This window comes from Anguilla rostrata, chromosome 1, assembly GCF_018555375.3.
Source record: "Anguilla rostrata isolate EN2019 chromosome 1, ASM1855537v3, whole genome shotgun sequence".
Lineage (NCBI taxonomy): Eukaryota > Metazoa > Chordata > Actinopteri > Anguilliformes > Anguillidae > Anguilla > Anguilla rostrata.
Window position 1 is genome coordinate 58,827,693 of NC_057933.1, and position 27,532 is coordinate 58,855,224.

The 27,532-nt window shown below is 41.5% G+C and overlaps 2 protein-coding genes across 6 annotated transcripts in view; both read left to right on the forward strand.

The window, feature by feature from the left end:
• The first annotated feature begins 1,027 nt into the window (after positions 1-1,027).
• On the forward strand, positions 1,028-9,100 carry tcaim (T cell activation inhibitor, mitochondrial). Of its 5 annotated transcripts, none has more exons than XM_064345459.1 (11): positions 1,028-1,161; positions 1,635-1,714; positions 2,127-2,259; positions 2,367-2,508; positions 3,271-3,526; positions 4,230-4,352; positions 4,753-4,850; positions 5,357-5,448; positions 5,716-5,948; positions 6,538-6,669; positions 7,055-9,100. In XM_064345459.1, the coding sequence occupies exons 2-11, from the start codon at positions 1,680-1,682 to the stop codon at positions 7,278-7,280; spliced, it is 1,470 nt and encodes a 489-aa protein (XP_064201529.1). In that variant the 5' UTR covers positions 1,028-1,161; positions 1,635-1,679; the 3' UTR covers positions 7,281-9,100. The 5 variants fall into 5 exon arrangements, with proteins under 5 accessions (XP_064201529.1, XP_064201519.1, XP_064201556.1 ...); XM_064345449.1 differs by having other exon boundaries at positions 1,052-1,135; XM_064345486.1 differs by lacking the exon at positions 1,028-1,161 and adding an exon at positions 1,201-1,280.
• Positions 9,101-16,372: 7,272 nt separating this feature from the next.
• The window catches only part of trim71 (tripartite motif containing 71, E3 ubiquitin protein ligase), a 28,886-nt gene continuing 17,726 nt past the window's right edge, over positions 16,373-27,532 (forward strand). Inside the window, exon 1 of the mRNA XM_064345438.1 lies at positions 16,373-18,133. Within this exon, the coding sequence (XP_064201508.1) occupies positions 17,450-18,133 (684 nt within the window). The 5' untranslated portion in view covers positions 16,373-17,449. The remainder of the gene's footprint in view (positions 18,134-27,532) is intronic.

Sequence of the window (27,532 nt, forward strand, 5' to 3'; positions counted from 1 at the left end):
AAATTGTATTTTTCAAGTTCTGTACAAATCCAATTGTGGAAAAGTTCCATATAATCCATGAGCTGTAGTAAATGAATGGTGCCATCTTTGAGCTTTTAGACAGAGGAGCTGAGAGTTGGAACGTGCAGGTAAGAGGTGTTGTGAGATGGAGCAGTTGGGTCAGAGGAATTGAGGGATGGGTAAGAGAAGCAAGAGAGAGGAGGTAGGTAAGAATGGATCTGAGAAATGAACTTCATGGAGGAGGGCTACATGTGCTGTACGTTGTGTGTGTGAAAGAACCATCATGGTTTTTTTAAATATGTGGTCCTTCTGGAAATCTGGCCACTCTGCATATAGAAGCATTGTCTCAGGTCCTGCTTTTGTTGTACAAGTGTCACAGTTACCTGCTGTGACATTACTAGACCTAAGCATATTTCAACCATTCTACACTCAACAAGAATAGGTTTGAAATTCATGCTTTTGTTCTTAGTGATGCTTACCTTAAAGTGTTAATGCCGTCCTCAACCCATTAGAGTGTTTCTGCGTCGCTGGAATGAGTCTGCTTTGCATCATCGCTGATCACAAAAAATAAATACAAGCTCCCCAAGGGGAGTCCAGGGTAGATACATGAAAGGAAGCCATTTTTCAAGGTGGTCATACAAATGTATGACCAGTGAAGGAGACCAGTTCTAACCATTGGATATTCTGTGTGAACTACCACATTATGCAGAGGAAGTAGTATTCTCTTTTGAATTGGATTATGTTGTGCCTTGTAAAGTAAGTGATTTTTTCACAAATGTAATGAATCACAATTTTATGCTATGTATTTTTTGCAATATGTGATTAGTAAGGCCTTCGATAGTGTCTATGAAATTCCCTGACACCACAACCTGACCACATCTTGTGGACACCGTTTTCCATTGACCTCCATAACTTGTGTTGTTCGTTCTTCCTCTGCTTTCATTTTGATGTAGTGTATGTTAGTTTTTTCCTCCATTTTTGGTAAAATTATATTCTTGTCTACGTCTGCTTTACTTCGCCAGCAGGTGCCACTCTGACATCGTTGCCAGATCAATGACGAAAATAGCGTCATGGTGCGAATATGGCCTGTGGGAAGCGATTGCTCTCGTCTGTTCGAGCGTTTGGATTAATGAGGGTACAAAATACTACGCGAATGAATGAGTAATGTTTTTTTTTAATCGCTGCGATGTTAAAAGTCAATGAGGGGTTGAGATGGAAAAGGAAACGGAGTATATAAAACGGAATCTTTCACTAATCTGTTTTGACTGAAATTACTTTCGGTGTGTGGCTGGTTTTGTCTGCTGGTCTGTGTATTTTCAGCAGTTCGCAGAATGTAGGTTAAACTCAGGAGCTTGCTAGCCACACCATGGCACCATGTCATAACCAGGTGTTTACGTGTGTACTGTGGGACTACCAGAACAATTTCGAGTAATTTATGTCCGTAGTAAATAACGTTATTGTATCGCTATCGTACATCGATTAGACTAATTGTAGTTCAGTTCCGTAACATTATCTGGTATGTAATAAGCTACATGAACGGCGCTCTGTACTTGTAGGGACTTTTTATCGGTAAGGTTGACATACGAAAACATGTAAAACAGTAAACAGAGGAAAACGGTTTTTCGTGTTTGCAGGAGAAACTCAGCAGTTGTGGATGTCGTAATCTGAAAGTTGACGCGATGTCTGTGGTCACCTTCCTACGCTGGACCACGAGGTCAGTGAAAAGTGACTACAGTATCATGCAACTTAAACGAGCATTAATTAATATTTTTATTGTTTATCGGCTGACCAGTGATCACGAACCAGTTGAGACATTCGTTGAGTTTTTGAAGAAGAATTTTAATTCTGAAATGTCTTATTTTCGTCCTTGTTTTTTTCCTTAGTTTAAAAAAGATACATCTCACAGCTCTTATAGCAATAATTATTGATCATTTTGTCATGTGTGCCCTCACCTAGAACAGCTGACTGAATTTAAATGTGTACATTTAATCTTATCTCTGTAAAACAATAAGAATCTTGTAAGTTCAACCGGGGATTGGAATCCATGACTTGGTGACTGACATGCCCCCTTATTTTTCTATGTAATTAAATTCCATCTTAGACAATGCCCTCCCTCTGTCATATAGAACAAGCAGTAAACCTGTTGCTGTGCAGATGCTCCAGAAGAGGGCACTCTCTGGGACAGAGGCCATCACTGCACTGCGCCCCTTCTACTTTGCAGTGCACCCAGACTTCTTTGGCCAGCACCCCAGGGAGAGGGTGAGCCTGTCTGAACCTGTGTGAGAGTGACATTTGGATGGTAATTTCTCTTCACTGCATGTCAGTGGGCTCTGCTCAGATGTCATACTGCTGGTTTGGGTCTGCAGGAGGTGAATGAGAACTCTCTGAAGAGGCTCAATGGCTATTTGGAGAACCTTCAGAAGCCAGGCTTTCGCACCCTCAAACCAACCAAGCTGACCTTTTATGTCAGGGAAACGACAGAGAGAAAAGATGAGATTCTTTCATCAGGTGAACTGCTATGTTGTCTTACATATCACAAATCTTAGTTTAAAGCTCTAGCATGCTTTTAGACTTCTTGTGGTCGATTATTGTCTTGACAGCTTTTAAAAGCATAATAGTAGTAGGGAATAGTACGGAGCTCAAACCTGACATGACTTCTCCTCGCCAGCAATGATGACTGAAGTCCCGTACTCGCTAATTCCATAAATGTTTAATTGAATTAGTGTTTTTTATTGTCAAAGTATGATGGTACCTTGATAAAGGCACACTTTGTGGCAAAGTGGTGAATTTACGAAACCCTGTTCATGTAGTAGGAAAGTGTGTGTGTTCTTTTCATTTTTTTTTATCCTATTGTCATTAAATAGCTTATAATACTGTTCACAATGGAGATTGAAGAAATGAAAAGCATAAATGGATAAAATATTAACTTCTTTTGTCACAACCATTACATTTTACAAGTGTGAATTTACAACTTTGTATATACTAATGCCACAGAAACATCATGCAAACCTGGGGCATTTCCATATTCATACTTTCAGTATAAATTTTGCATTGTGTTAAGTGCCCACTCATCCTCTGCTAGTACTTGAACTAATAAATCAAATGGAAAGTAACTTAAGGAGATACAGTACTCTATCTTCCTGAATTGGAATAGACACTTAGGACTGTAAGTGAATGTGGGCAGTCAGGAGCTGGAACTGATGATGGGGGGGGATCCTTATCCCTCCCCCATGGCAGATGTGTATTAATCTGAGCCGCTGTCTCATCCAGGTTTCCGTTCTGTCAGCTTCACGCTGAACACCAAGGATGTCCTCAGCACTGTGCAGGACGTGCTCCGCTCCTGCAGCCTGTCCATGGAGCACATGCAGGGTCTGGAGTCCAGCGCCGGACCAGATGGGCGCCCCCCGCAGGCCGGAGGAGCCTTCTACAGACCTATCAGATGGGATAAGACGTACTACGCCTTCACTGGGTACAGGGACCCTGAGCAGGAGCTTGAACAGGCCAAGAGAGTGGAGCCCACACTCAGGTATCAAGTACAGATCTCATACTTACAGGCATGGTCCATTTAAACTGCTGGACATTTTACTGAAGTAATTCTACATTGTGTAAGGGTGTAATAACAGTGACCCCCCTGTGAGACACAAACCTGCAACCTTCTGAATTACCAGAGCAGCTCCTTGACCCCACAGTGCAGTTTAACATACCCTCGTACCGTTTTTTCCTTTTTTTTGGAAAATTTCCCTGCCTTTCTCTAGTTTAAAAGTGATAGGTGTGACTCCCTTTCTTTGGATCAATCATGATTTGCCTTGCATTGAGCAGCCATTTTACCTCATTTGAATAAACTGAATCTGTTTTGGAAAGACATGATTCCCACAAGAGACACATCTTTATGCATGGTAGAGTCCAATTACTTGGCCCTGTAAGTGTGACACGTGCAGCCCTGTATGTGTGCTACGTGCAGCCCTGTGAGTGTGCTACGTGCAGCCCTGTGAGTGTGCTACGTGCAGCCCGGTGAGTGTGCTACGTGCAGCCCTGTGAGTGTGCTACGTGCAGCCCTGTGAGTGTGCTACGTGCAGCCCTGTGAGTGTGCTACGTGCAGCCCGGTGAGTGTGCTACGTGCAGCCCTGTGAGTGTGCTACGTGCAGCCCTGTGAGTGTGCTACGTGCAGCCCTGTGAGTGTGCTATGAGCAGCCCTGTGTATTGCCCTGTGTATTGGGTGTGTTTTCCAGCCTGTGGTTGAGGAACAATGAGGCGGAGGCCGCAGAGAAGCAGAAGAGCAGCGTGCCCCGCAGAGAGGAGCTGAAGCGGCTGAAGACTGAGCTGTGCAGCAAACTGGGTCTGACTGACGTCAGGTCAGCACGCCCGTCAGGTGCACACACACATGCTTGTGCACACTCATGCACACGTGCACACACGCAATACCAGACACGCATGCATGTTGCCCCTCAGTCTGTTTGTTCATTGTCACTGATAATTGTCAGTTAAGTACAACATACGGTATGACCTGCAGAGTTCTTGCAGCTGTTGTAATTTGAATACTTGTTTCAAATTTCTGTTTCAAATAATGAATTATTATTTCCTTTTCAAATAATTGTATAGATCAAAAACTATACACAAAGCTGGGTTGAACAGCTTAGGTTTTTGTGTTTTTTTATTTTGACTAACAGAATGGTCAGACAGCTATGCAAACCAAGCGTAACTCAACATAGTAATCTTTGAATGATGCCATGTAGCACTTCCTCCCACCTGCAGGTGGCAGCGCAGCTGGGGAGTTGCTCACAGATGCTGCCAGTTGCAGAGTTTGAGTCGCCTCTCACAGCAAAATCCTGAATCTCTACACAATTTGAGAGGTAAACTCTACTATTTGGCTTTGGGATTTTTGGGGGGAAGATTTCCTTAATAATTATACAGATGAATTTCAGTCAGTGTTTTGGGTTTCCAAAAAGATGTTCTATGAAAATTTTCAAATTAAAAACATTTTTAACCTTAGCTCCACTAGGTTTTATATTTATTATTTCTTATAGATTTTCTTTGCATAAGAGAATTTTAAACAAAATATGTAGTATGTTGTGTATTATCCCATGAACTGTTTTAATGAAATTATGAATATATCACATACATTAAGTAAGACATCAGTACAGTGGATTATAATTGCTACCAGTGATTTCTGTCTTGCAGGATAACTTCAGATATACATTACCATTCCAGCATCTTTTCCATCACATACATTTGGAACCCACTTGCCATAGTTGGTAATATGGTTATATGGAGAAAGGAAATGACAATCCAAACTGTGGCAAAGCCTTTTGTACCTGCATAGTGAAATGTTAAGTGCTTTGCTCCCATTTCCCTTCAGGGCACATATTGGTATTCACGGACCAATCGGGGATGAACGCCTCTGGTCACGTGATGCTTGGAACAATGGATGTCCACCACCAGTGGGCAAAAGTAGGAAGCAAAAATTTCTTAGTATATCTCTATAAAGAGAAATATGACCTTACTTTGCTGTTGTATGTTCAGTCTCAATTTAAATCTTGCTTTACACTACATTACATTACAGGCATTTGGCAGACGCTCTTATCCAGAGCGCTTTAAGTTTCATTGTGCGAGTAGACAGCTGTCAGCTGTAGATAGTCTTTGCTGTGTTTTTTCTTTTTGTGCTGTGAGAACCAGTTTTCACACAGTAGTTTTGTCTGCATGTCTGTGTTGGTGCAGCTCTTCGGGCGGTTGCCTAGTTACCGTGCCCTGCTGCAGCAGACAGAGTGGCTAAAGGAGAGAATCAGCCTGCTGCTCGGGGGGATCCAGGTGATTCACATCGAGAGGCGGGGCCCCCTACTGACCCTAGAGGAGCACTACAGCTCCCTGAATGCCTTTCATAAGCGACTCCTGCCCCGACGGCCTGCTCTTCATCCGCGCAGCCTGCAGGACCTGGCTATGACCCTGGAGAGGTACTCAGCCGTCCAATATCAGCTGTCTATTCTGGAGCTGGCCTCACTTTGAGTATGAGTCATGAGTCATGGGTTTATTTATTCATTTAAATGCTCCCCCCCCCCCCAATATCAGTGCTGACTGTTGAGAGCACAGACAGGGCTGTGTTCTCCTTTGAAGCTTGTGATGTCAGCCTCTGCTTCTTATCACACTGTAGTTTGGAAACTGGGCTTGCACAGACATGATTCTGAGGAAAGCGCTTCAACGGCTCACATACAGCCTGCATTTAAAGCCTTTTATGCTGGAGCTGGGTTCACCTTTACTCTCAGTTATGAGCCATTTGTACCGGAGCTGGTCTCTTATTCCCCACACACTATATTACATTTATAATGGATTGTTTGTCAACTGTAGTGTCTCACACAGGAACCAAAGCAATCTTGGTGTCAGTGTTGTGCCCTTACTGATCATTGCATTTTGAGAGGAGTAAATGGTGTTTTCAAGATTCACGCCACTGTAGAGGTACAGCTCTGTGTGATTGGACTGGCTGGCAGACGGGTCATAGTGTTGGTCCAATGTGTTTGAGGTCTGCCCTCCTTGCCCCTCCCCCAGTGGCCGCTCGAGCACCGTCCTGCATGAGCTGGGGCACTTCATTGTCCCCACGGCCTGTGAAACCCACCAGCTGCCAACTGTCCTGCAAAGCCAAGCTCAGGAGGCCCGCAGACGCGTCAAGCAACATGAAAAGTGAGCGCATGCCTGTTCTTTTGTGTATGCCTGTGTGAGATTGTGTCTGCCTGTGGAGGTTCTATGTGTGTGCGGGTTCTCTGTGTGTATGTTTGTGTGGTGGTTCTCTGTGTGTATGTGTGTGCGGGTTCTCTGTGTGTAGGTGTGTGCAGGTTCTCTCTGTGTATGCTTGTGTGCGGGTTCTCTGTGTGTATGTGTGTGCGGGTTCTCTGTGTGTATGTGTGTGCGGGTTCTCTGTGTTTATGTTTGTGTGCGGGTTCTCTGTGTCTATGTGTGCGGGTTTTCTGTGTGTATGTTTGCGTGGGGGTTCTCTGTGTGTATGTGTGTGCGGGTTCTCTGTGAGTGTGTTTGTGCGTATTTACCAGCTGTTGCCACCTGTGTGCAGGCTGGAGATGGAGGAGCAGGAGCTGGTGCGGTGCTGTAAGGTGGAGCTCTCCCTGAGCAGGCTGCAGAAGGAGGCCAGCGTGTCCAGCCCACAGATGATGGCGTGCTGCAGGCATCTGCTGGAGGAGCGCCCGGTGCAGCTGCAGGGCCTGCGCCTGTGCGTCTCCCACTTCTACTCTGTGCAGCAGGACGGCGACCTCTGCATCCCCTGGGACTGGAAGGGGTGAGACCCACGGCGTCCTGCTGGCACGGGACTGCCTGCAACCGATTGGCGTGTGTGCAGGGCTCTGTCGAAACAACAAGCACTTTATCCCGACACCAAGAGACCATCACTGGAGCTGCAGTATTATCAGTATGACAAGCCTGATAGGAGTCACAAAGGCACTTTCTACATTTGGTGGACTTTCTGTTGTTGAGGGCAGAATAGAATATTTGTGGTAAAACCGAATGTACCGAAGTACATTACTTCCAATTGAAATCTGATGATAGGTAAGGGGTACAGAGAATGAATTTAAACCTTCATCCTCAGAGACAGTGGACATAAGAACATCCATATTAACTATGTTCTGTTCTATACACCATTGCTGGCTCTTGTCAAACAACCTATTGATAAGAAGCTCTGTCATAGTTTTATCAGCCTTTTTCTCCAGAGCTCGTTATTTGCTTGTCACGGTAATTTGGCTGTGTAGTGGCAGGTATGCAAGTGTGTCTGGTTCAACAGCAACACAGCTAAACTTCCTGTATTGTCTGCATACATTTTGGTAATGTTGTTTTTCACAACAGAGCTGTGAGACTGCGAGAGTGTTGCAGTTTTATTTTACACTCGATCAACTGCTCATCTTCAGCCTCAGGTTTTTCTAAAATGTTCCTATTGCTACAGTGTAGTGTCACTCACAAAAATCACAAGCTAGAATTTTTATGCTTCCACCAGATGGAGCACTTCTATGTAAATCAACCCCGAGATGTGGAGTTGGTCTCACATCCAGTAATAGTTCAGAATGTGGTCTTTCCAAGGGTATCACTCTTGACTGGATGCATTTATGTGATGCATTTATGTCATATATGTCAGCAGTAATAAGGTGTTTTATTACAGCTGGTTGAGAAGGCACCTGTGTAATCTGAGATTAAATTTGTTGCAGTGTTGCTTGATGTTAAATGTCAGTCATGTTACTTTTATCTTTAATAGGCCAGTATTAAAATATTATTCAGAACAAGGATATAAATATGCCACATTCTTTAAAAAAAAAAAGAAAAGAAAAAAAGAACACCATTGCAGAATGGAAATAACTTCTTAATTCCATTTAATCTAACATGAAACATTCAACTAATATTCAGGGTCAATATAGCACAAGCTCAAAAAGAGATATTGGGAACTGAGGCTCAGAGGGTATGATGAGTGTATGATTTTGAACATGAAAGTGCTTGCCTCTTCCACTACTGGAAGGCTGGATATGGATATATGCCCAGCAGTTACACTGAATACTGGGGAGAACAGTTTGAATGGTCCAGAATGTGCTAGAACCAGTCGCTGAAAGTGAAAAATTGATGGAACATTGAAACGTTTGTTGTCAATTTTTTCTTTTCCTGTCCATTTGCTGTTGGTTGTTCTGCCTCAGTGTGGACTGTAGTTGTGAAATCATCCATTCAATGTGGGATCACCATAAGGAGCTGCAGATCAGGAATTTTTCCAGTGAAGGCCATGGAATTAAGAAAGATGGTTTAAATCCTATTTTGGAAAAAGTAATGGTACGGTAAAATGGTAAAATAAGCTTAAAGATATAATTTTTTACAGCTTAGATGTTTTTGAAAAATAGGGGGTGAGGGACAGTTTATTGAACACTATTTGAGATGCTGTTATAAGAAATGAATGAGAAAAGTGAGAGAATGAGAGAACGAATGATAAATTAAAGAAATGAGAAAATATATTAATAGTGAATTGATACTGGCCTGTACAGAAAATAGCAGTTACTGTGATACTGTTTTAATGTAATATTTAATGTAATGTATTAACAAATATTGTGTTTAAAGAATAAAACTTTGAAATTGATTCCATTTCAGTCATTTCAGAAGCCTTGTGGAGGTTGTGAGATAAACTATGAAACTGGCTTCAGGAACAAGATCTTTTGTTCCTGGAGATCTACTGTACTTCCAAGTTTTTATTTTCACCCTAAGTTGGCACACCTTCCATCCATCCATCCATCTATTTCCTAACTGCTTAGTCCAAGTCAGGGTCTCGGTGGCAACAGGACAAGAAGAGCAGCCCAGGCGTCCCTCTCCCCAACGACTTCCTCCAACTCATCCCAGGCAATCCCAGGCCAGCCGGTAGATATAATGTGTCCAGCGTGTCCTAGGACTGTCCCTGGGTCTCCTCCCAGCTGGATGTGCTTGGAACACCTCCAAAGGGAAGGCGCCCAAGCCACCTCGGCTAATTCTTCTCAATGCGGAGGAGCAGCGAGTCTACTGTGAGGTCCTTCTGGACGGCTGAGTTTATTATATCAAGGAGCATAAGCCCTGCCATCCTGCGGAAAAACCCCTTTTCAGCCATTTGTATTTGTGATCTCACTCTTTTGCTGATTCCCCCTAGCTTGTGACCATAGGTGAGGGTAGGGATGGTAAATCGAGAGCCTTGCCTTTTGCCATTGCATTTTAGCTCCTTCACCACCACTGTCCGATACTGTCCCTTTTACCCTCACTTGTGAATAAGACCCTGAGAAGTGAGAGTAGAAAATAATTTGGGCTGGAAAGGGTTAACTCACAACATAGGTTAGGATGTGGACAGGGGGAAACTTGTACCGAGATTAGCACTCCTAAGCTAAAGCCGCGTTTCCACCGCAGGAACTATACCCCGGAACTAGGAACCTTTTGAGGAACTCAGTGCGTTTCCACCGCAGGAACTAGGGTCTAAATTTAGTTCTGGGGGCTTTGTTTTACCCCCCAAAACGTTCCTGCTCGGGGGGTAGTACTTTCCGAAAGTACAGGAACCTTTTGGGTGGAGCTTGCAGCGCTGAACATTTCTGATTGGTCGAGTACTCGCAGCATTTGTGTTGTATTTATTTTCCGCCATTACCCGCCATGTTTGAAAATATGCAGCGGTAAACCTCAAATCAAACTTTCATAATAACTTCAAATCAAACTTGTATGTTATGCGGCGCAGTAGCCTAGTTTTGGTTATAGCCTGCCAACGTCTTGGAATTATAACGTGTGCTCTTCTGTTCTTTTCTTGCTTTAGTATTCGTTTTATAAAATGCTAAGCATTCGTGCTGGGACAGCATATTACGTAGGCTACCAAAACATTCAAACGGATTAATTCGGTTGCTGAATATTTTCTTCCGGATTTTCTTTGTTAGCCCTTTGTAATTGACTCAAAAAGTTTGATACAGTTATGTGAGGTATGCGGTAGTTCTGCATAATTAACATTGGTGATACAGTACAAGCAAACTGGAAATCACCTTCCGCACTTTTTTATTAGGGTAAAATAACAGGTTAATTCTAGTAATCTTCCCTTTAGCTTTTTCAGACTGCCGTAATTTTACTCAATTTTACTGCCATTTTTCAATTCCACGAAAAGACCAGGAAGACTATGGACTAATTTATGGTGCATGGTTCGCATCTGGAGGGCACACTTCGCTGCTCGGCTAGCAGTAACTTCGAAGAAAAGCAAACGGTGGCTGTACCACTACTAATTTACATTTTCACGCAAGTCCGAGTTTTCGTTTCATTTTGCCATTAGCCTATATGGAATTGACGACGAGAAAGTAATCAAACAGCAAATTGTTTACAACGTGTGCATGTTTTCTGCTGTTGTTACCAGTTATACATATAAATGTGAATGCATTCTGTCGCTTCGGATTTCAAGACATGAAAGCGAATGTTCGTATAAAAACATAATGAATGTGTTTGAGAGGATATATGAAAATCAATAAATACAAAAGTAACCATATATAGTCATTGTTGGTAACTCGTTGTAGTGGAATAAACCCCTCCGGTTATTAGAAAATAATGTAGGCTACTTCGGTGGTAGAATGGGGTTACAGAAGAAATCATATGACAGATGGACCGACGACAACGTCGCTTTTTCATACGTCAGTGGGCTAATTTGCCTAATCTTCGCGGTACTTTAGACCCCGGTGGAAACGCAGACAACCATTGGCTGAAGGAACCTTTTAGTTCCTGGTAAAGTCGTTCCTGGGACTGAAAGTTCCGGGTAATTTTGGTGGAAACGCGGCTTAAGACGCTTTATAAATATGGGCTCGTTAAAACCACCTCCTGAGATTGAGTGAGACAGGTTCATACCATATCTTTGAGACATTTTAAAATGTCTGTAAAGGGTGAAGAGCATAAACAGAAATTGGCAGAGAGGTCTCACATTCACACCATCATCATGTTCATATAGCCATTAGTGATTATTATTCAATTTAGGCTGACCAGAGATTACATTTTCACAAAGGAAATTGTACTGTTTGAGCATGAGTCTAGTTTCCTGAGCATATGGAGATACTTAGAAAATGCAAGTACCTGTTTTGAGTAAAACACTGTTTGAAGTGCACCTGCATTGATAGGGTGAATACTACTTCCCATAGAGTGTTACTTACTTTTCCAGAAAAGTAACCAAAAAAGTTGCATAATAAAAAGTTCAAAGAAAATGCAACATTCTAGTAGATGCTATGGCCTTCATTGAACACTACAGCCAAAATGTCATTTTTAAAACCTGAATTTTGATTTGCCACTACCATTTTCTCATTTTTAAACTGTATCTTCCACAGAAGGTTCAAGCTGTTTGGATACATTGAAGAGGTCCAATTCATAAAATGTGAGCCTGAATTCAGCAGGTGGTTTAGAAAGTATTGATGTTCACTTAATCCATTTATACTGCTGAATGTTTACTGAAACAATTCAGGTTATATAGTATCTTACTGTTGGGTAATGCCCCAGCTTCAGCCATTAATAGTAAGCCCAGTTGCTTCCAATTGCTTCCACTAGGAGTAGAGTACTACTCCCATCTACATTGGCTATTTGCTGCAAAGCAGCTCAGTTTTTTTATGCCAACCACTGAAGCAGGGACCCCAGAAACTGTTTGTTATTTCACCCCCCAGGTTTTACACTTGACAGATTTACTCCTACACTGGAAGAGTGAGACCAGCACCAAGGTGGCCTGTGGTGTTCTAAGAAGAGGCCGCTCCCTGGACACAATCTCAAGCCTCCTCCTCCTCCTTCTCACAGAGGCAGGAACCATGGGAGACTGACCCTGCTCACCACGTGGCCAAACCTGTGCCTTCTTCCCTTAGGACACTGGCTAGGTCAGGAGGTCAAGCTTTCAGAATAACATTGTGTTCTGCCTTCTTGGCAAGTCTCTGTATTATGTTGCTTAATAGATACTGTTTATGGCACTGTGAATAGTAAATACAGATTCCACAAATGGTTTCTTGAGCATGTCTGACTCCCCCAGTGATGACACATCCTCAGGTGACAGGTAAAATACATGTGGAAGCCAGAGATCCTAGCTATGCTTCACTAATCCTGCACCAACCCCAACCCCCCGCAACAAATCCAATCTACTGAGAGACATATCTCTGCTGTTATTTGCTGTAAATACTGTCTTCTATCTGCGGAGTTGAGGATGAAGGGTAGGAAGGCTAAAACAGTCAGGGCATCAAGCAACCATGAGAGGACACCATTGAATGCTTAAATCATATTACTACTTTGTAATTCATTTTGGACATTTTAAAAAACATTAATTTAAAAGTCCCTGAAATTTGGAAAGTCTCTGCTTTTATTGAATTTGATTTAGGCCTGTAAAATGAGGAATTGAAACTGACATACTTCCTGTGTCAGTTAAAGCCCCAACACAGAGCAGAACTCTCACATGCCCCCAAAAAACAAAAATACCACACATACAGCCTGTGGTTTTAAGCCTAGGGGAGAGGATGGGATCCGTAAGTTTTAACATGGGGAAATTAGGGGCGTTGGTGTGTAAGGACAGAGGGGGAGGAACCAGTCCTGTCGCTGTGCTTCTATAGACGATGGTCGTCTGGAGTCGCCTATGCACTCTGTCATTCATCCTGGTCACCTGCTGCTTCTTCTTGAATCTAACTCCACTCCAGAGCTCACACTCCTCTCCATGGATGCTCAGCCTTAGGGAAGCCTCAATTAGGAAAACCCTTAACTCCCAACCTCCCTACACAGTGTAAACTTCAGTGGTAGTCTGATTATGTAAAATAAGGGCTATCACCATTGTAATGTATAAAATGCAGATAACCAGCGCAATCAATGTTCCTGTCAGTGTGTATCTTACTATAAATGATTTAAATCAGCCAAAATTTTCTAATTGTAAAAAATATCTTATTTAGCATAAACACATTTAATCTTTCCTTGATGTACTGAAATGAACTCTTCCATTCCAATTATACACTGTGTGGTTTGGTCACTTCCCTTTATCATCAAGGATATCAAAGACATGGCATAGAAATACAGAATTATTTTATTTGGATTATTATTTACTATAAGATTATTTCTTACAATTTACAGTGTCTTCCAAAATTATTGACACCCTAGATAAGTGCTTCATTTCAACCCCAATTTTGCACACCTGATTCTACTAACTAGCAGTTCAATGAGATCTCTAGCTGTTGAATGAGGTGTGCTCTGTTAGGGCTAGACTGAAAACCAACAGAGCGGCAGATCTCCAGGAAGAGGGCTGGGAAGTCCTGCCCTAGATAAAAATCAACAAAGAAGGCTGTATAAAATATACAATACTGATAATGTGCTATAGTGCATACTCAAAAAATGAGAAAATTGCATTCATTTATACAAACAAAACTACTAATAAAATGTATTTGGTTTAACAAGTAATATGTTTTCAAAAAGATATGCCACAATTATTCACACCCCTAATAATTATTTTAAATAAATTCTAACAATAAATCTGCATTAACATGTTACCTTTTAAATGTTCCTCTCAATCTTAGGGAGTTATATTATGGCTTCCTGTTTCACTGGTGTATGAAAATGAGGTAACATACATGTAAAATCTGTGTCATCCATCACCATGGGGAAAGAAAAATAACTCAGAGGAAACAAAACACAAGGCTAGTGGACTTTCACAAGTTGGGTTGTGATTTTACAAACAAATATATTTAAAAAAACTAAAGATACTACCTCCCACTATTAGGTTGATAAGTAAGAAGTTTAAAAGCACTGGAGTAGTGCTAAACCTGCTTGGCAGAGGAGACAAGTGCATCTTGCTCCCACACATGAGGTGAGACAGACGGTTTAAGAGGCAAAGAACATTCAAGACAGATCTACAGCTGGCTGAAACTTTGCAGGGCTCAAAAATGCACCATTGGACACCATGCTAATAGGCTTTTTGGAAAGATCGCCAGAAAAAAGCAATCAACAAAAATACACAGATAGAGTTTGTTAAACAGCACTGTAACTTCAACTGAGACTTCAACTGGGACTGGGTGTTATGGTCAGATGAGCTTTGTGGCCCTGGACAACAGCAGTGGGTTTGATGTCAGAAGCAGGATGCTTACATTGAAAATGGCATCATACCTACCTACAGTCAAATATGGCTGTGGATTTGTTATTATGGGGTTGTTTTGCATCTACTAGTCCAGGAGCTAGTATTAAGGTCAATGGAATCATGAACTCCAGCCAGTACCAGGGCATTGTGGACAGAAACCTAATGATCCCAAGTACACCCCAGAATCAACCAAGAAATGGTTAACTGGCCACAAAATTACTGTTTTACAATGATCATCTCCAGACTGGAACCAAATAAAAAAAATAGTGGTTTGAATTGAGCAGGGTTGTCCACAAGCTGAGACTGAAGAATCTTCAAATATTCTGTGTGGGGGTATGGTCAAAAACCCCCTAATACATTCACTAATCACATAAAACACCAGAAGTATTTTCTCTGTGAAGGGAGGATGCACAAAGTGCTGAAAACAGGCATGAATATTTGTGACACATAATAAATATGTTATTTATGAAAAGAGTCATTTTGGTTAATTCCGTAGAATCATCATTACAGTAGAATATTTAGTAGAATACAGAAGAATGTTTGTGAACATAGGTTCATGCCCTATCTAGTCAGTACACCACACTGGAATGGTTCTGGTTCTCAACATTTAATAGGCATGTCCTCACGCATGTGTTGCACAGAAAAACTAAATCTTGTGAGCATTGCACTGCATGAAAATCAATTAATTCGACCTCTCCTGTTCCAATATGCTAAAAAGCCACAATACATGTTTGTAGTCAGGATATTTATTTTTTAAATAAAAAGAGGGACAACAACTGTCTTGAGCCTACAACTGGAGGAACATTTCACATAATTTAGAATATGCATTCACCATTTGATCAAGATGCTTTATAAGACTATATCTCACAGACCTCCTTTATTTAATACCCCATTACCAATACAGCTACAGATATTACATCTCACCTTGTGAACGAATTAAGGTTTTATATTAACAACCAGGTCTACATTGAAGAAAAGAATAGCCTACGTTGTTTCTGCAACGGCCATACTGCAAGATTGCCGTCTATAAACTAGGTACTGTACGTAGCCTATTAGCTGTCGCAGTTTGGTTGAGCACGTTAATCACTAAGTACCCTACTTATCCACTGTAAAATCCGTAATGTAGATTCGAGGTAATTAAAAATACACTTCTTCATTATTCATTTTTAACACTGTGATGCTACACGAATGAAATAATTACATAACCTTCTTATGGACCCACTCAGGGACGTCTCAGACCTTGTAAGTACTCAATATCAGTGCCCAGACTACATGTCATTGTTTACACATAGTAAAAATGATTAATCAGTCATCCACGCACTCACACGTTATCATTAGTGTAGTAATTTTAATGTTAAGACGGATGCACATGTTACCACAACAAGATTCTCCGTGACTACAGTAACAAATTGTCTGGAATTGTAACGCGTTTTCCTGTTATTGCCATGTGCTCATCGGCGCGAGCAGGCCTAATGGCTTGACGTTTTTGTTATTGTTGACTACTGCCAAAACTACACTGTTCTGATTGCGTCTCAACGACGTGCTACGTCCACCACAATGCATTCAGATGTTTTAGATAACACCATACGCGGTCCGAGTAAAGGCACGACTACTTGAATTCAAATTCAAAGGCTGACTAAGCACACCCGAGATGCGCCTCTCATGGTTGGAAGCGACAGTGAGTGGCAGTTTCATTGCGTTTCCTCCAAACGCCCAGCCCCCTACTCATCGAAGCCTGGCCCCTGCGCTATCAGGCGGAAGCGTGGTCTCTCCTCTCGGGATTAAAGGTATTCCGATCAGTTTCGCCGAACACACATCTCCAAGTAGCCCTCGAACCCGGCGCCTATCGCGTGCTATATTTTGGTTACCTCAACAGGCGTGCGGGAGAAGAAAAGGCTCAAGTGAAACATTTCTTTGGTCACTTACCAAGCGTCAGACAGACCTACATTATTGCGTGCTTTTCCGTCGGATGTTCTAGAAAGACCGATGGAAAATTCTGTGCATTTTTCTGCAGGAAAGGGTCGCTTCGTGTTTAGTTCCATGTGATCTGTGTTGTCTCATATACAGGCACGGAGGTGAGGGGGAACTTAACTGAAAAACAGAATATTTTCACGGAGACCAACCAGTAGAACTCGGAACTGGATCGTATTGGCTGACTACTTCTGATCAAATGCTTCGATTATTAAATTGCTACCACCCCGTTCAACGTGACTGACGCTGTAAAAGTAGAACCGATGGTGGATTAGAAAGGAAACCAAACATAGTTTTGGGAAAAGGAGGAAAAGGCAATGATACATTAATATTTGAATAGAGAAATTGATACAGTATTGACCGTGCAGCGCGTGTCGTCATGCGGTGGCGGGGGAGGAGAAGAGTAGCAACCTCACGGATTTCATGTTTAGCGATAATGTTACCAATTCCTCTCCTAGGATTATAAACAGACCTCTAAAATGTTAACCGATCACTAAATTATCTTCTAGAACAATGGTAAAGATTTGCACTATTCAACAGTTCGCGAGAAAAATGAAAGTGGTTAGAAAATTGGTATCATTTTATTAAACTACAGTTTCGGAATTGTACTGATTATGCTAAATAAAGACCGTTTAAGTGCTAGATTTCGGGAACTATAATAGAAAAAAATATTTGAAGTGAACACGCAGTGTCATATCGGTTATCGTTTCTTATTTTGTCGCAATATTTTCGCAAGGTAACCCCCTGATTATTTGCAATGAAGAAGAGGAACACAACAATTTACAGATGGTTCGATATCTCATGACTCAGTGCAGTGTTTTGCTACATTTAACCAAAAAGAAAGCATTTTAACCAAAAAAAAGGTGCAACGTGTGCTTTAAGTAATCCTGCACTCAATCGCAAATGGCTTCGTTTCCTGACTCCGATCTTCAGACCTGCCCTCTTTGTAAGGAATTGTGCGGCTCCTCTGCTCCAATATCGTCCAACTCATCTACCTCATCATCTTCGTCTCATACCTCAAGCTGCTCTACCTCATCTTACAGAAGGCTCCATGTTCTACCCTGTCTCCACGCCTTCTGTAGGCAGTGCCTAGAAGGGCAACGCAGTCCTGGCGACCCCTTGAAACTTCGGTGCCCAACTTGTGACCAAAAAGTCTCCATCTCCGAGTCCGGGGTGGACGCGTTGCCATCGTCGAATTTCCTCTTCAGCAATCTGCTGGACGTTGTGGTTTCCACCGAGGAGCAGAATAAGACCAATTGCAGGGGGCACAGCCACCCCCATGGTGGCCTTCTTCGGCCTCACCACCTCGGGGAACCTCAGTGCAGTTCGTGCGACGAGGGCAACCCTGCTACCTCACACTGCCTGGATTGCCAGGACTACCTCTGTGATAACTGCATGCGTGCACACCAGCGAGTCCGGTTGACCAAAGACCACTTCATCGAACAGTTGCTGGAGAGCTTGCATCTCACCAGCCGAACCAATAACTCCAACACTCCAGTGACCCTACCCCAATCCTACCACTCAAACTACTCGCTGCTTCCTGTCTTCCCGGACCGGACAAGATACTGTCAGCAACACGACAATGAGGTGAGTTCATTTTGTCCCTCCACGATGATAGTGTGACCCCTCATGCATACGCATAATGCAAAATAGCATTTCCCAAGGATCAGCAATTGCCAAGACTTTGATCTATTGCCCTGGTGATTTCAGAGTAAACATTTGCATAGAAGCCTGGAAATCCATGAGTTCTGTTGCATTATATTTGGACACACACTGCATTGCATTTTGCACATGTAATATTCTGTTGTAGTACAAGTATTAAATGTTAAATAGGCCGAGCCCTTGCCATAATAAATATTAATCAGAAAGTAACCTGTTACCTTAAACTGCAGATATACAGTGCTGATCTACTGTAATTCTGCAGGTATGCATGAGGTATGTACTGTACAGCTAGGTTACACTATATTTCGCTATATGTAGAAGTAGTTTTTAATATAAGAAGCTATTGAAGTTGTAAATCGGAAACCTGACATTTGAGTTAACAGAATACCTTCTCCAATTTGAAGAATTTTCATGTAGCCCTTAAAAATTTGCTCTGAACAGTTGATTGTTTCTTCTGGGTTTTTTCTCCAGTGAAGGGATTTCTTTAGACATTCTGGTTCTCCATATTCAATAAAACAGGCTGAAAAGTTTTTGGGTGGGATTCTCAGCCAGGGTTCCTCTTTACCACTCTCTGATTGGAGCTAGACAGATCTGCTCCACTGATTATAGCTCTCTTGTATCTCCCTATAGCACAATAAATTATTTCAAATCTATGCAGGGGGTATATTCTGATCATGTAATAATAGTCCACTATGTGCATGACCAGACTAATATGTCGTGATTGCTGTAAAATGTTAGCAGCAACTTCCCCTCCAGTAGCTAGGATCAGAAGAATGGGAAAGTCATAGAAGGCCCCAGGCCTTCACAAGCGGAAGTACTCATGGGAACAATGTAACCAGGTTACCTATTGCAGTCAGGTATGTCCAGTTGACTCCTATGTTACTAGGGTGCATTTGAAGCCTTCTACTAAGAGAAACTACTAAAAAAGTAGCTGTTTTCAATGTAGAGCTAGAAGTTGGCACAAGCTGCGGCTAAAGCTGGCTGATCCCAGTAGAGCAGGATCACTTTATTGTTGCATTACCCTCAAGCTATAGAACATCTGACACAAAATGCTCATTGGTTCAGAGAGGAAGAACAGATGAAAGCTGCAGTAGAAGGTGAGCATGGGTTCTGTTAAACTTCTGGCCACTCCTCTGCAACAGAGGCTGAGCGCATGAGATAGAACATTCTGGAAGTCCTTGCAAAGGAAGGAGACTCTTGGAGAGCTGTTGCTGCTGCTCTTGGCCAGCAAGTTGTGCAGGGGGACAGCGGTGACCTGGGAGTGGTGGGAGTGGCCCAGGGTTGAAGGGGGGGTGGGGGCATGTAGCAGTAGAATGGGGGAGGTGCGTATACATCCTGTGTGCATGTGTGTGTGTAGGCATGCATGCATGTCTGTGTGTGCTTGTATTTCCATTTGTGTTTGCATGCATGTTCAAGTTGATTGGAGGTTGGGGGGGTGGCTGATGAGTCTCCTGTAGTGTTAATGTTCTGTCTCACTGTTTATGCCTCTCATTGAGCAGAAAATGTCTCCTGGAGTTGGAGAGGGTGTTTAAAGTAGGGCAGTAAAAGGAGGAATGTGGTCAGGGGGCGGGGGAGGGGGAGGGTGGAGCTGTGTGGTTGTGCGGTCCAGGCGTTTGCTGTCCTGTTCAGCTAGGACATCTGCGGGAGAAGTTCTGCTGCATGGCGGTGCTCAGTGACTGAACATTCCTGCTCAGTGGGGGAGCGTGTGGGAGAGGGGAAGGAAATCCTGAATGTGAGAGGTCAAACAATAGTGTCGGCAGTTAGGAGGTCGGGGGGCTGGAGTCAGTCTGGTGAAGTCTTAATGGGCCTGAATGAGCATCTCTGACTGCAGGTAGAACCTCCTGTCTCCACAATGGGTCACTCGTAAAAGCCAGGCGATTAAACCTGATTAACACTCAACGTCATAAATGCCACTCAGTCCCTTGCTGCAGCCTTTGAATGCTCGTGCCCCCCCCTTTTATTACGGTTTTAATGAGGTATTTCCTATTAACCTTTTACTGGTACATAAAGGTATGAACACATCCCTTTTTAGTCTCAGAGCACGCCGACTTGAGGGTACCTACAGTCAGAGCTGAACGTGCTGACCACAAGAACAGAAATCCTTTTCAAATGTAAAAAATTAAGCTCAAGCCAATGGTCCAGTGAGTGCCTGTTCAGTAAATAACGGAAGTGGTTGCATAACTAAAACGGTTACAAATGAACTTCAAGCGCAAATTGCAGAAGTGTCATTAATTTCTGTATTCATTCTTTCATTTATACTAGGTCCTTGAAAATGCATTTTACCATGTGGTTTTCACAGAGAATTTAAGAGGAGGGGTAAGATAATGTTCCAGTCATGTCAGTGTCCAATCCCATAATTCAAATAATGTGATTTTACTTGGGTAGTTTGTAGTTTTATGAAGTAAATAGTAATATTTGTTTAAGAAGGTGTTTGTTTTTTCAAGAATTCCTTCTCTGACATTCTCTGTGGGGATATGGTATATTTACGGCGGTACCTCTGTTTTTGGAGTTCAAATCCTTTTTTCTTTTTATTCTTCGTTTTTGTTTTTCTGCAGTCATCATTTAAGTATCTGAACTGAGCAATTGATGGTTTTTCACAAATCAAAGAATGTGTGGCATTGAACTGTGTGTGCACATGTGTGCTTGCTCATGAGTGCACAATCATGTGAATGCCCCATGAATGAAATGAATAATTGTGGGGTCTTGCTAGAATCCCTCCACAGGACATTGGAATGATTTAATTGAATTGATTTTTATAGCCAATTTTCTGGACTTGAACTGTTGCCACAAGCCTATAATTTAATTACGAAAATGAATCTAAATCAGGAGTGTGCCTTTTTTGTGAGGTCCATTTTAAATCCCATTTTTTTAATGCCATGATTCACAGAGCTTTCCCCAGACCACAGTGGAAAAGCTGCTGGAAATTGATTTTCTGGGAATACTGGAAATCAAGTGGCTCTCTCTCACAGCACACTCATGCCCCATCTCGCTTCTGATGTTGTCCACATACAGTGAAAGTTTTTATTAGCTGGCTTATGTAAGAACAGACTTCACTTTTACTCACTCCCTTTAAATTATTTTGGGTACTCCAGTAGTTTGCAGATAGCTTTAATAAGTTAACGGCCATAACTGTTTATAGTGAAACCGCACAGTTGAGTAGGATGTGGCCTAGAGGTTTAATGTTTATGGTAGTTTAGAGTTTTATGCCTGCTGTCTGCTGCAATGCTCTCATTAAGAGCACAGTATTCACGTAAAATACTGGAAAACATTAACAAGGTTCACGCTCTCTCTGCCTGAGTGTTATTGCTGTTATCTCTTCACATATCCTAATAAACTGCATAATGGTAATGTTGCAAGATATAAGATGTGTAAGCGTGAAGTCATTTATTTTAAAGTTATCTTTAAGTTAATGTTGAAGATATGGCTCCTTTATCGGATAGCAGTTAGCCAGTAATGGTGGACGCTTTAGAAATCACAGTGAGTCTATGTGCCCTGGTGGAGAGGGTCCTAGCATTGGCTCTGCTAATCCCGTGGATGCGTTTGGCTGTGGATTGAATTGTGAGAATGTGCCATCTCCATGGTAACTCCTGCAGAGGGGGCAAGCTTCATGGGAAAAGCCCCACCTCTGAAACTCTGGCTCCTGTCTTTTCTCCCCTCAGGCTGGAGGTCAGAGGTCACTGGGTCAGGCCAGAGCGAATCCCAAGCTGCAGCATTGTGGGCCAGGCAAACGACATAAACATCAACCTCAAAACCCTTTTCACAAATCATTGTAATGACCGGCTGTCATGCTCTCAGTATTTTATCAATCCCCTTTATATTCCTGTTTGAGAAAAATGTCATCTAGTTTCTGTGTTTTAACAGGCTTGGTTGTAATTGTTTTTACAAATGGAGGAAACATTTTGTGGCCGGTTTCTTTGCAATTTAAGACTTAACCTTGTTGAATGGATGGGTGTGTGGTGTAGGCAAACTACCATTCTCTACAGCAAGTTATATATTTTTTACACACGTTCTGATGGGTCACAACTTGAGTGAATGACAAAATAAAATTTCCATAGCTCCGTCACGGCTATCTGAGCCTTTAGGTAGGGTGTGAGGAAGTGCATAAGGAGTTCCAGTCAGTCTAGACAGTCTAGAGTTAGCCTGCCTTACACCAGTGTGCATATTTATGTATCTATTTATTCCTTCATTCATTTGCATAACTTACTATTCACATCCCGTTCTGCACTCTGATATACCTTACTGAAGAGAACAATGAAGTGTAATGGTAAAAGCATGTGACAGGGGCATAGGAGCCCTGCTTTTGACCCACAGGCTAAATTCCCAGGTGTGGCTTTTTTCAGTGGTACCGTTGAGTAAGCTACGGAAACCTTACCTTTTAGTGAATATCTGCCTGTATTAATGATTAGCGTGTGAAAGATGAAAGCTATGCAAGAGGCCTAGAAACGGGTGTGTGCTAAATAAATGCCGTAACGTAATATGTTGCCGAAACATTTCAGAAACAAGCAGGTGAATAGAATGGCAACTGGCCATTCAGCTACAGTATAAGTGGCTCCTCTGAGCTCAGTAGGCTGGTCACACGCTCACTTTTGTGTCATGTCGTGACATGTTTCTGATCTGCGGAACCTGGAGCCCTGGCTATTTATCCTTTATCGGGATGGATGAAAAATTAGTCTTTTTTTATTGTAAAAAAGGGGGCTATTGTAAAAAGATATTCTTGTTCTATTGATTCAGTCATGTTATTATCATAATTGTGCATGTTGTAATGGACTGGTAATTTACTTTAGATAAGAGCATTTGCAACAGAAAACCAAAACCTGGTCTTCTGGACTAGAGAACCTGTGAGGATATTTGCTTCTGAAAAAAATATTTGTGGCTTGATATCTTCACAGTGATAATGTGTAGGAATGGAAGAGTTAAAAGCAGCATTTATGCTCCTGGACACAGCTCTTTTGCTTGTCATGTGAAATCTAAACCCAAAATTCTATATTTTATAACTGCAATATGCTTTGTCATGTGAGCAGCTGTTTTCAGTGAGTGCTGCCTCTTTTTTTGTTCTCACAATAGGCAATTGTTATTGCAAATCAGGTGTTTACATATAGGCCTAGGCTGTTTTTGCTGTTTAAGTGAGAAAAGGTTTTAGTAGCATAAAATTGTTGCACAGTGCAATGTTGAGTTTTGTCTCGTCCCACCATTTGAGGTCTGCAGTTATTGTATATTTCTATATGAATGTACTGTCGGTACTGTTTTAGATTTTTTTATTTATTATGGATCATAGTGCTATTTGTTGGTTTATTTGTATTTTATAAAATTTGTATAATGTTCATGTTTGGGTAATATGTGTTATTACTAAGTGCTGTTAGACATTGTGTTATGTGTATGAGGGTGTTTAGTCTTAGATGTTATAGCTGCATATTCTTTTTGTTAGTCTAGTTGACTTAGTGGCTACCTTAGAAGACTAGTCTGAATTTTACCATAAAACAATGAAATATCAAAAAATTGAAAGTAAACTATTTCATGATCGTAGTTGTCTAGAATTGCCACCGGATCTGCAGATATTCATGTAGATGTTCTGACAGTGGAGAAGATTAGTTGGATTAATGTATCCATGCATTGTAATAATAAGTGGGTCTGTTGAGTAAGCAGACCTCTTCATTTTCTCTTCTGTGGTGGATGGGCATCTTGCGCTTATGCTAGCAGTGTGAAGCCTTCATGTAAGGCTTGCCATGTCTGCTCCCACTATGTGACCTGCCAAACCGTTCTTCATACGGACAAAGCTGTGTATGTATAAACAAACAAATAAATGCATAAATCTAATTTCATTTCCACTAATGCCCCCTTGGTGTACTGATAGAACTTAACCAGAAAAATAGTTTTAGGTCACTTTGCTAGTGCCTTTTATGAATTTTAAAACCTCAATCAGATCCCCCACCAGTCTCCTTGTGCCTGAAGAGAGCTGGTTGTAATTTATGTCGCCTTGTAACTTTTACATTTTATACCAGGAACCAATTTAACATTTTTTGTATTTTTTCACTAGTTTATATCTATCTTACAGAACCGCCCAGAATACTTTGTTGTTTAACGACAGGCTTTGTACAACATCAGCATAACCTCTGTAATACTTTATTTTATTTATATATGTTTTATATCCCAGCATCCTGTTTGACTTTTTTTATAACTACAGGACAATGCTTAGATCCTGACAGACTTTGATGAGCTACTATCCCCAGTTCATTGAACATTTCGATTTTTATGTAAAATTTTTTTTTAGCTTTATTACTGTTTGCCATTTGTCTCAAATTTGCCTAATTTAAAAAAATCTTTCTAGATTAATTTTGCGGGTAAAAGTGTTTTATTTAATCTATATAATTAACTCATTTGCTATTATTGTCCCTGTCCAGATGATTTTTGTATAGATGGAAAAGCAGAGGTCCCAACACTGATCCTTGTGGGACACCACTTCCCACAGCCCTTCGCTCAGATGAGTTTTGTCCTGTGGTCCCAGTAACCACTCTGCCTTTATGCAGTCTGTAATGGCGTCGAAACAGGCTGACCTGGTGGGGGAGCAGAATTACTCTGGAGGCGCAGAGTTTATCATAGGACAGGCTAGAATGGCTTCATGGCCACAGTTATTTGGCCTCTGTTGTGTGTTTGAGTGGAATTAGCTCTGTTTTAATTGCTTGCATTGATACATGGGTGTATATTTCACTGGCTTTTATTACAGGACAAGACTGATGTAACACTATGCCAAAATTGTTAGTCCTTTGATGTTCTTGAGTGAGTAATTCTGCTCCTTTAAATCATGAACTCTAGCCACTAATTGAAAATGCAGTGTTTGTCTGGCTGTTTAATTGTGTAATTGAGGACAGCATGAAGAATCAAACTGATGTTACAAAGAAAAAGGGTTCTAAATATGAAACATGCAGTTCCTGTGGGAAAGTGAGTATCGGTTGCACAGGGAGGTGGTGGTCCATCTGGAATGTGTTTCTGAGGCCCTGTACTGGGCTTGAGGTTTAGACCTAGTCTGGCGAAGGTGCTGACTAAACTGTCTGACTCACAGACATAGGGGAATGTTCCAGCTGTCTGGTCAGCAGCTGAGGTAATCTTGTTAATTCATCAAGTCCATTAACCCCTTCCAGAGCTCTGTCTCTGAGTAACTATTCTTGATTTCCATTGACTACTGAAATGTTTTGTTTAAGTATTTTGTATATGTGGTGCAGATATTGCTTTGCAGTCTTTAGTTTCCTTCAGTATTGTGCAGAATGGTTTTTTAATCAATGCTTTGTTGTTGATTCCTGTGTTCTTTACCTGTAGTAATCTTAGGAAATTATATAATCATTTATTTGTTTAATAAAAAAGCTTGCCTCACAAATGCCATGAGTAGCTATGGACAAAAAAAAAATAGAACTATTTAAAAAAAAATAGAACAAATAAAAAATAGGACTCATGAAAGGGAGGTGCCTTTGTATTGTAACACTGCTGTGCACAAAGTAATATGTGCTTGGATACATTTTGTATGGTCCTGACTTCTGACACACGCACACACACACACACATAAGCATTTGCACATGCTCATGCAAACAGTGCCTTCCCGCCCCTTGCTCACCCTTTCGTTCTACCACGTGCTCAGTCACGATTCCTTCCCCACGCTGCACTGGGGCCCAGCTGATACTGTTTTGCTTCTTGAAAACAACCAATCAGGAGGCCTGGCTGTTAGACCCACCCTTCACACTGGCTTTTGAGATTTAAGATCGGTCCTGCCAGCTGTATTCAGTGTGCATGTGTGTTCGTGTGCATGTGTGTGCGTGTGTGCGTGTGTGTGCACGTATGCGCATGTACATGTGCCTATGCATGTGTATATAGTACTGGGAAGCCCAAGGCCAATATTCTTGGGACCTCTGAGGTATTTGTTGACCTATGGAACCAGCACATGGGAGTGAATGGATGTCCATGTAATAAATGTTGTCATTAGCTTGTTAGCTCTTTTGTTCTACTTGGTATTAAATTTACGTACTCCTTCTATTGGAAGAAAAGGCTTGTGCTAACAAGCAATGCTCCAAATGACTTTATGCGGCCAACATTTTCTTTTCAAATTATATTTTGTGATTCTTTAAAACTATTTTGTTTTTAATTTTCACAAAGGATTTTAACTTTCTGTGACGTAAAAAGTAGATTTCCATCGCTATGTTCATTCCATAATAGTTCCATTGGTTAAAAAGGTATGTAAATCTATGGAATTCAGTTGCTACATTCAGAAAACAAAACAGAAAACACACACTAAGAGGTCATTTACCATTTGTTATATCGCCGTTGATAGTGAAATGGCGTTGTATGCTGATGGTGGTGTTATATATTACATTACATTACATTATAGGCATTTAGCAGACGCTCTTATCCAGAGCGACTTACACAACTTTTACATAGCATTTTACATTGTATCCATTTATACAGCTGGATATATACTGAAGCAATGCAGGTTAAGTACCTTGCTCAAGGGTACAACGGCAGTGTCCTTACTCGGGAATCGAACCTGCGACCTTTCGTTTACAAGCCCAGTTCCTTACCCACTGTGCTACACTCCGTCCTTTCTATATATCTTTCTATGCTGACACCACAGATGTAGAAGTTAATTTGACAGGAACTACTAATCTGGGCCTGTATTTTCAGGTAGGCTATTAAGGAATATTGATGAAGGAAATGTACAAAAACACTGGAATTTTGTAGCAAAATCTTATGTTCAGTATGGATCTTTTCTGAATGTAGTTATCCCACAATAGTTAATATATAATGCAAATATTATAGCATATTTAATTTTTTGTTCAAGGCAAAATGTACACTTGAATATACGTTTATCAAAACGTGATCACTGTGACCTTGTGGCAATGCAAGTCAGTACTTGAATTCTGTACAACACCATTGAGTGTGTCATTACATTGAATCCCAGTGTTTAGCATAATTAGTCACTCAGCAGTCCCAAATGCATTTAAACAATACACAGCTACACCTCCCCTCCCCATGTCAGAATATGGACATATGACATATTACTGTATTGTATTCTTAATAACAAGAATTTATGTGTCTGCAACCACTTTGGTGGGTCACCATATTAGTGTGAAACTATAAAGTGTTTGAGTGTGAAACTATACCATTTCTGGAGTTACTTGTCCACAATACAGCAAGAAGTAAAGCTCACTGCATTTCATAAAATAATAATATATGATGTGAAATTAATGATGGCTGACATGAAGACATTGACAGGCACATGAAATACTTGTTCCTGTTTCAAACATATTGAGTAACAACAATGAGAGCGAGAGCATGTGTGCC

What these genes read in the sequence shown, in the direction of transcription:
- tcaim (XM_064345449.1), top strand. Translation starts at nt 1,082, where the DNA reads ATGGCCTGTGGGAAGCGATTGCTCTCGTCTGTTCGAGCGTTTGGATTA. An exon ending in TTCCTACGCTGGACCACGAG is followed by an intron (nt 1,715 to 2,126) that starts GTCAGTGAAAAG and finishes TCTGTCATATAG; the next exon opens with AACAAGCAGTAAACCTGTTG. An exon ending in ATCTCTACACAATTTGAGAG is followed by an intron (nt 4,851 to 5,356) that starts GTAAACTCTACT and finishes ATTTCCCTTCAG; the next exon opens with GGCACATATTGGTATTCACG.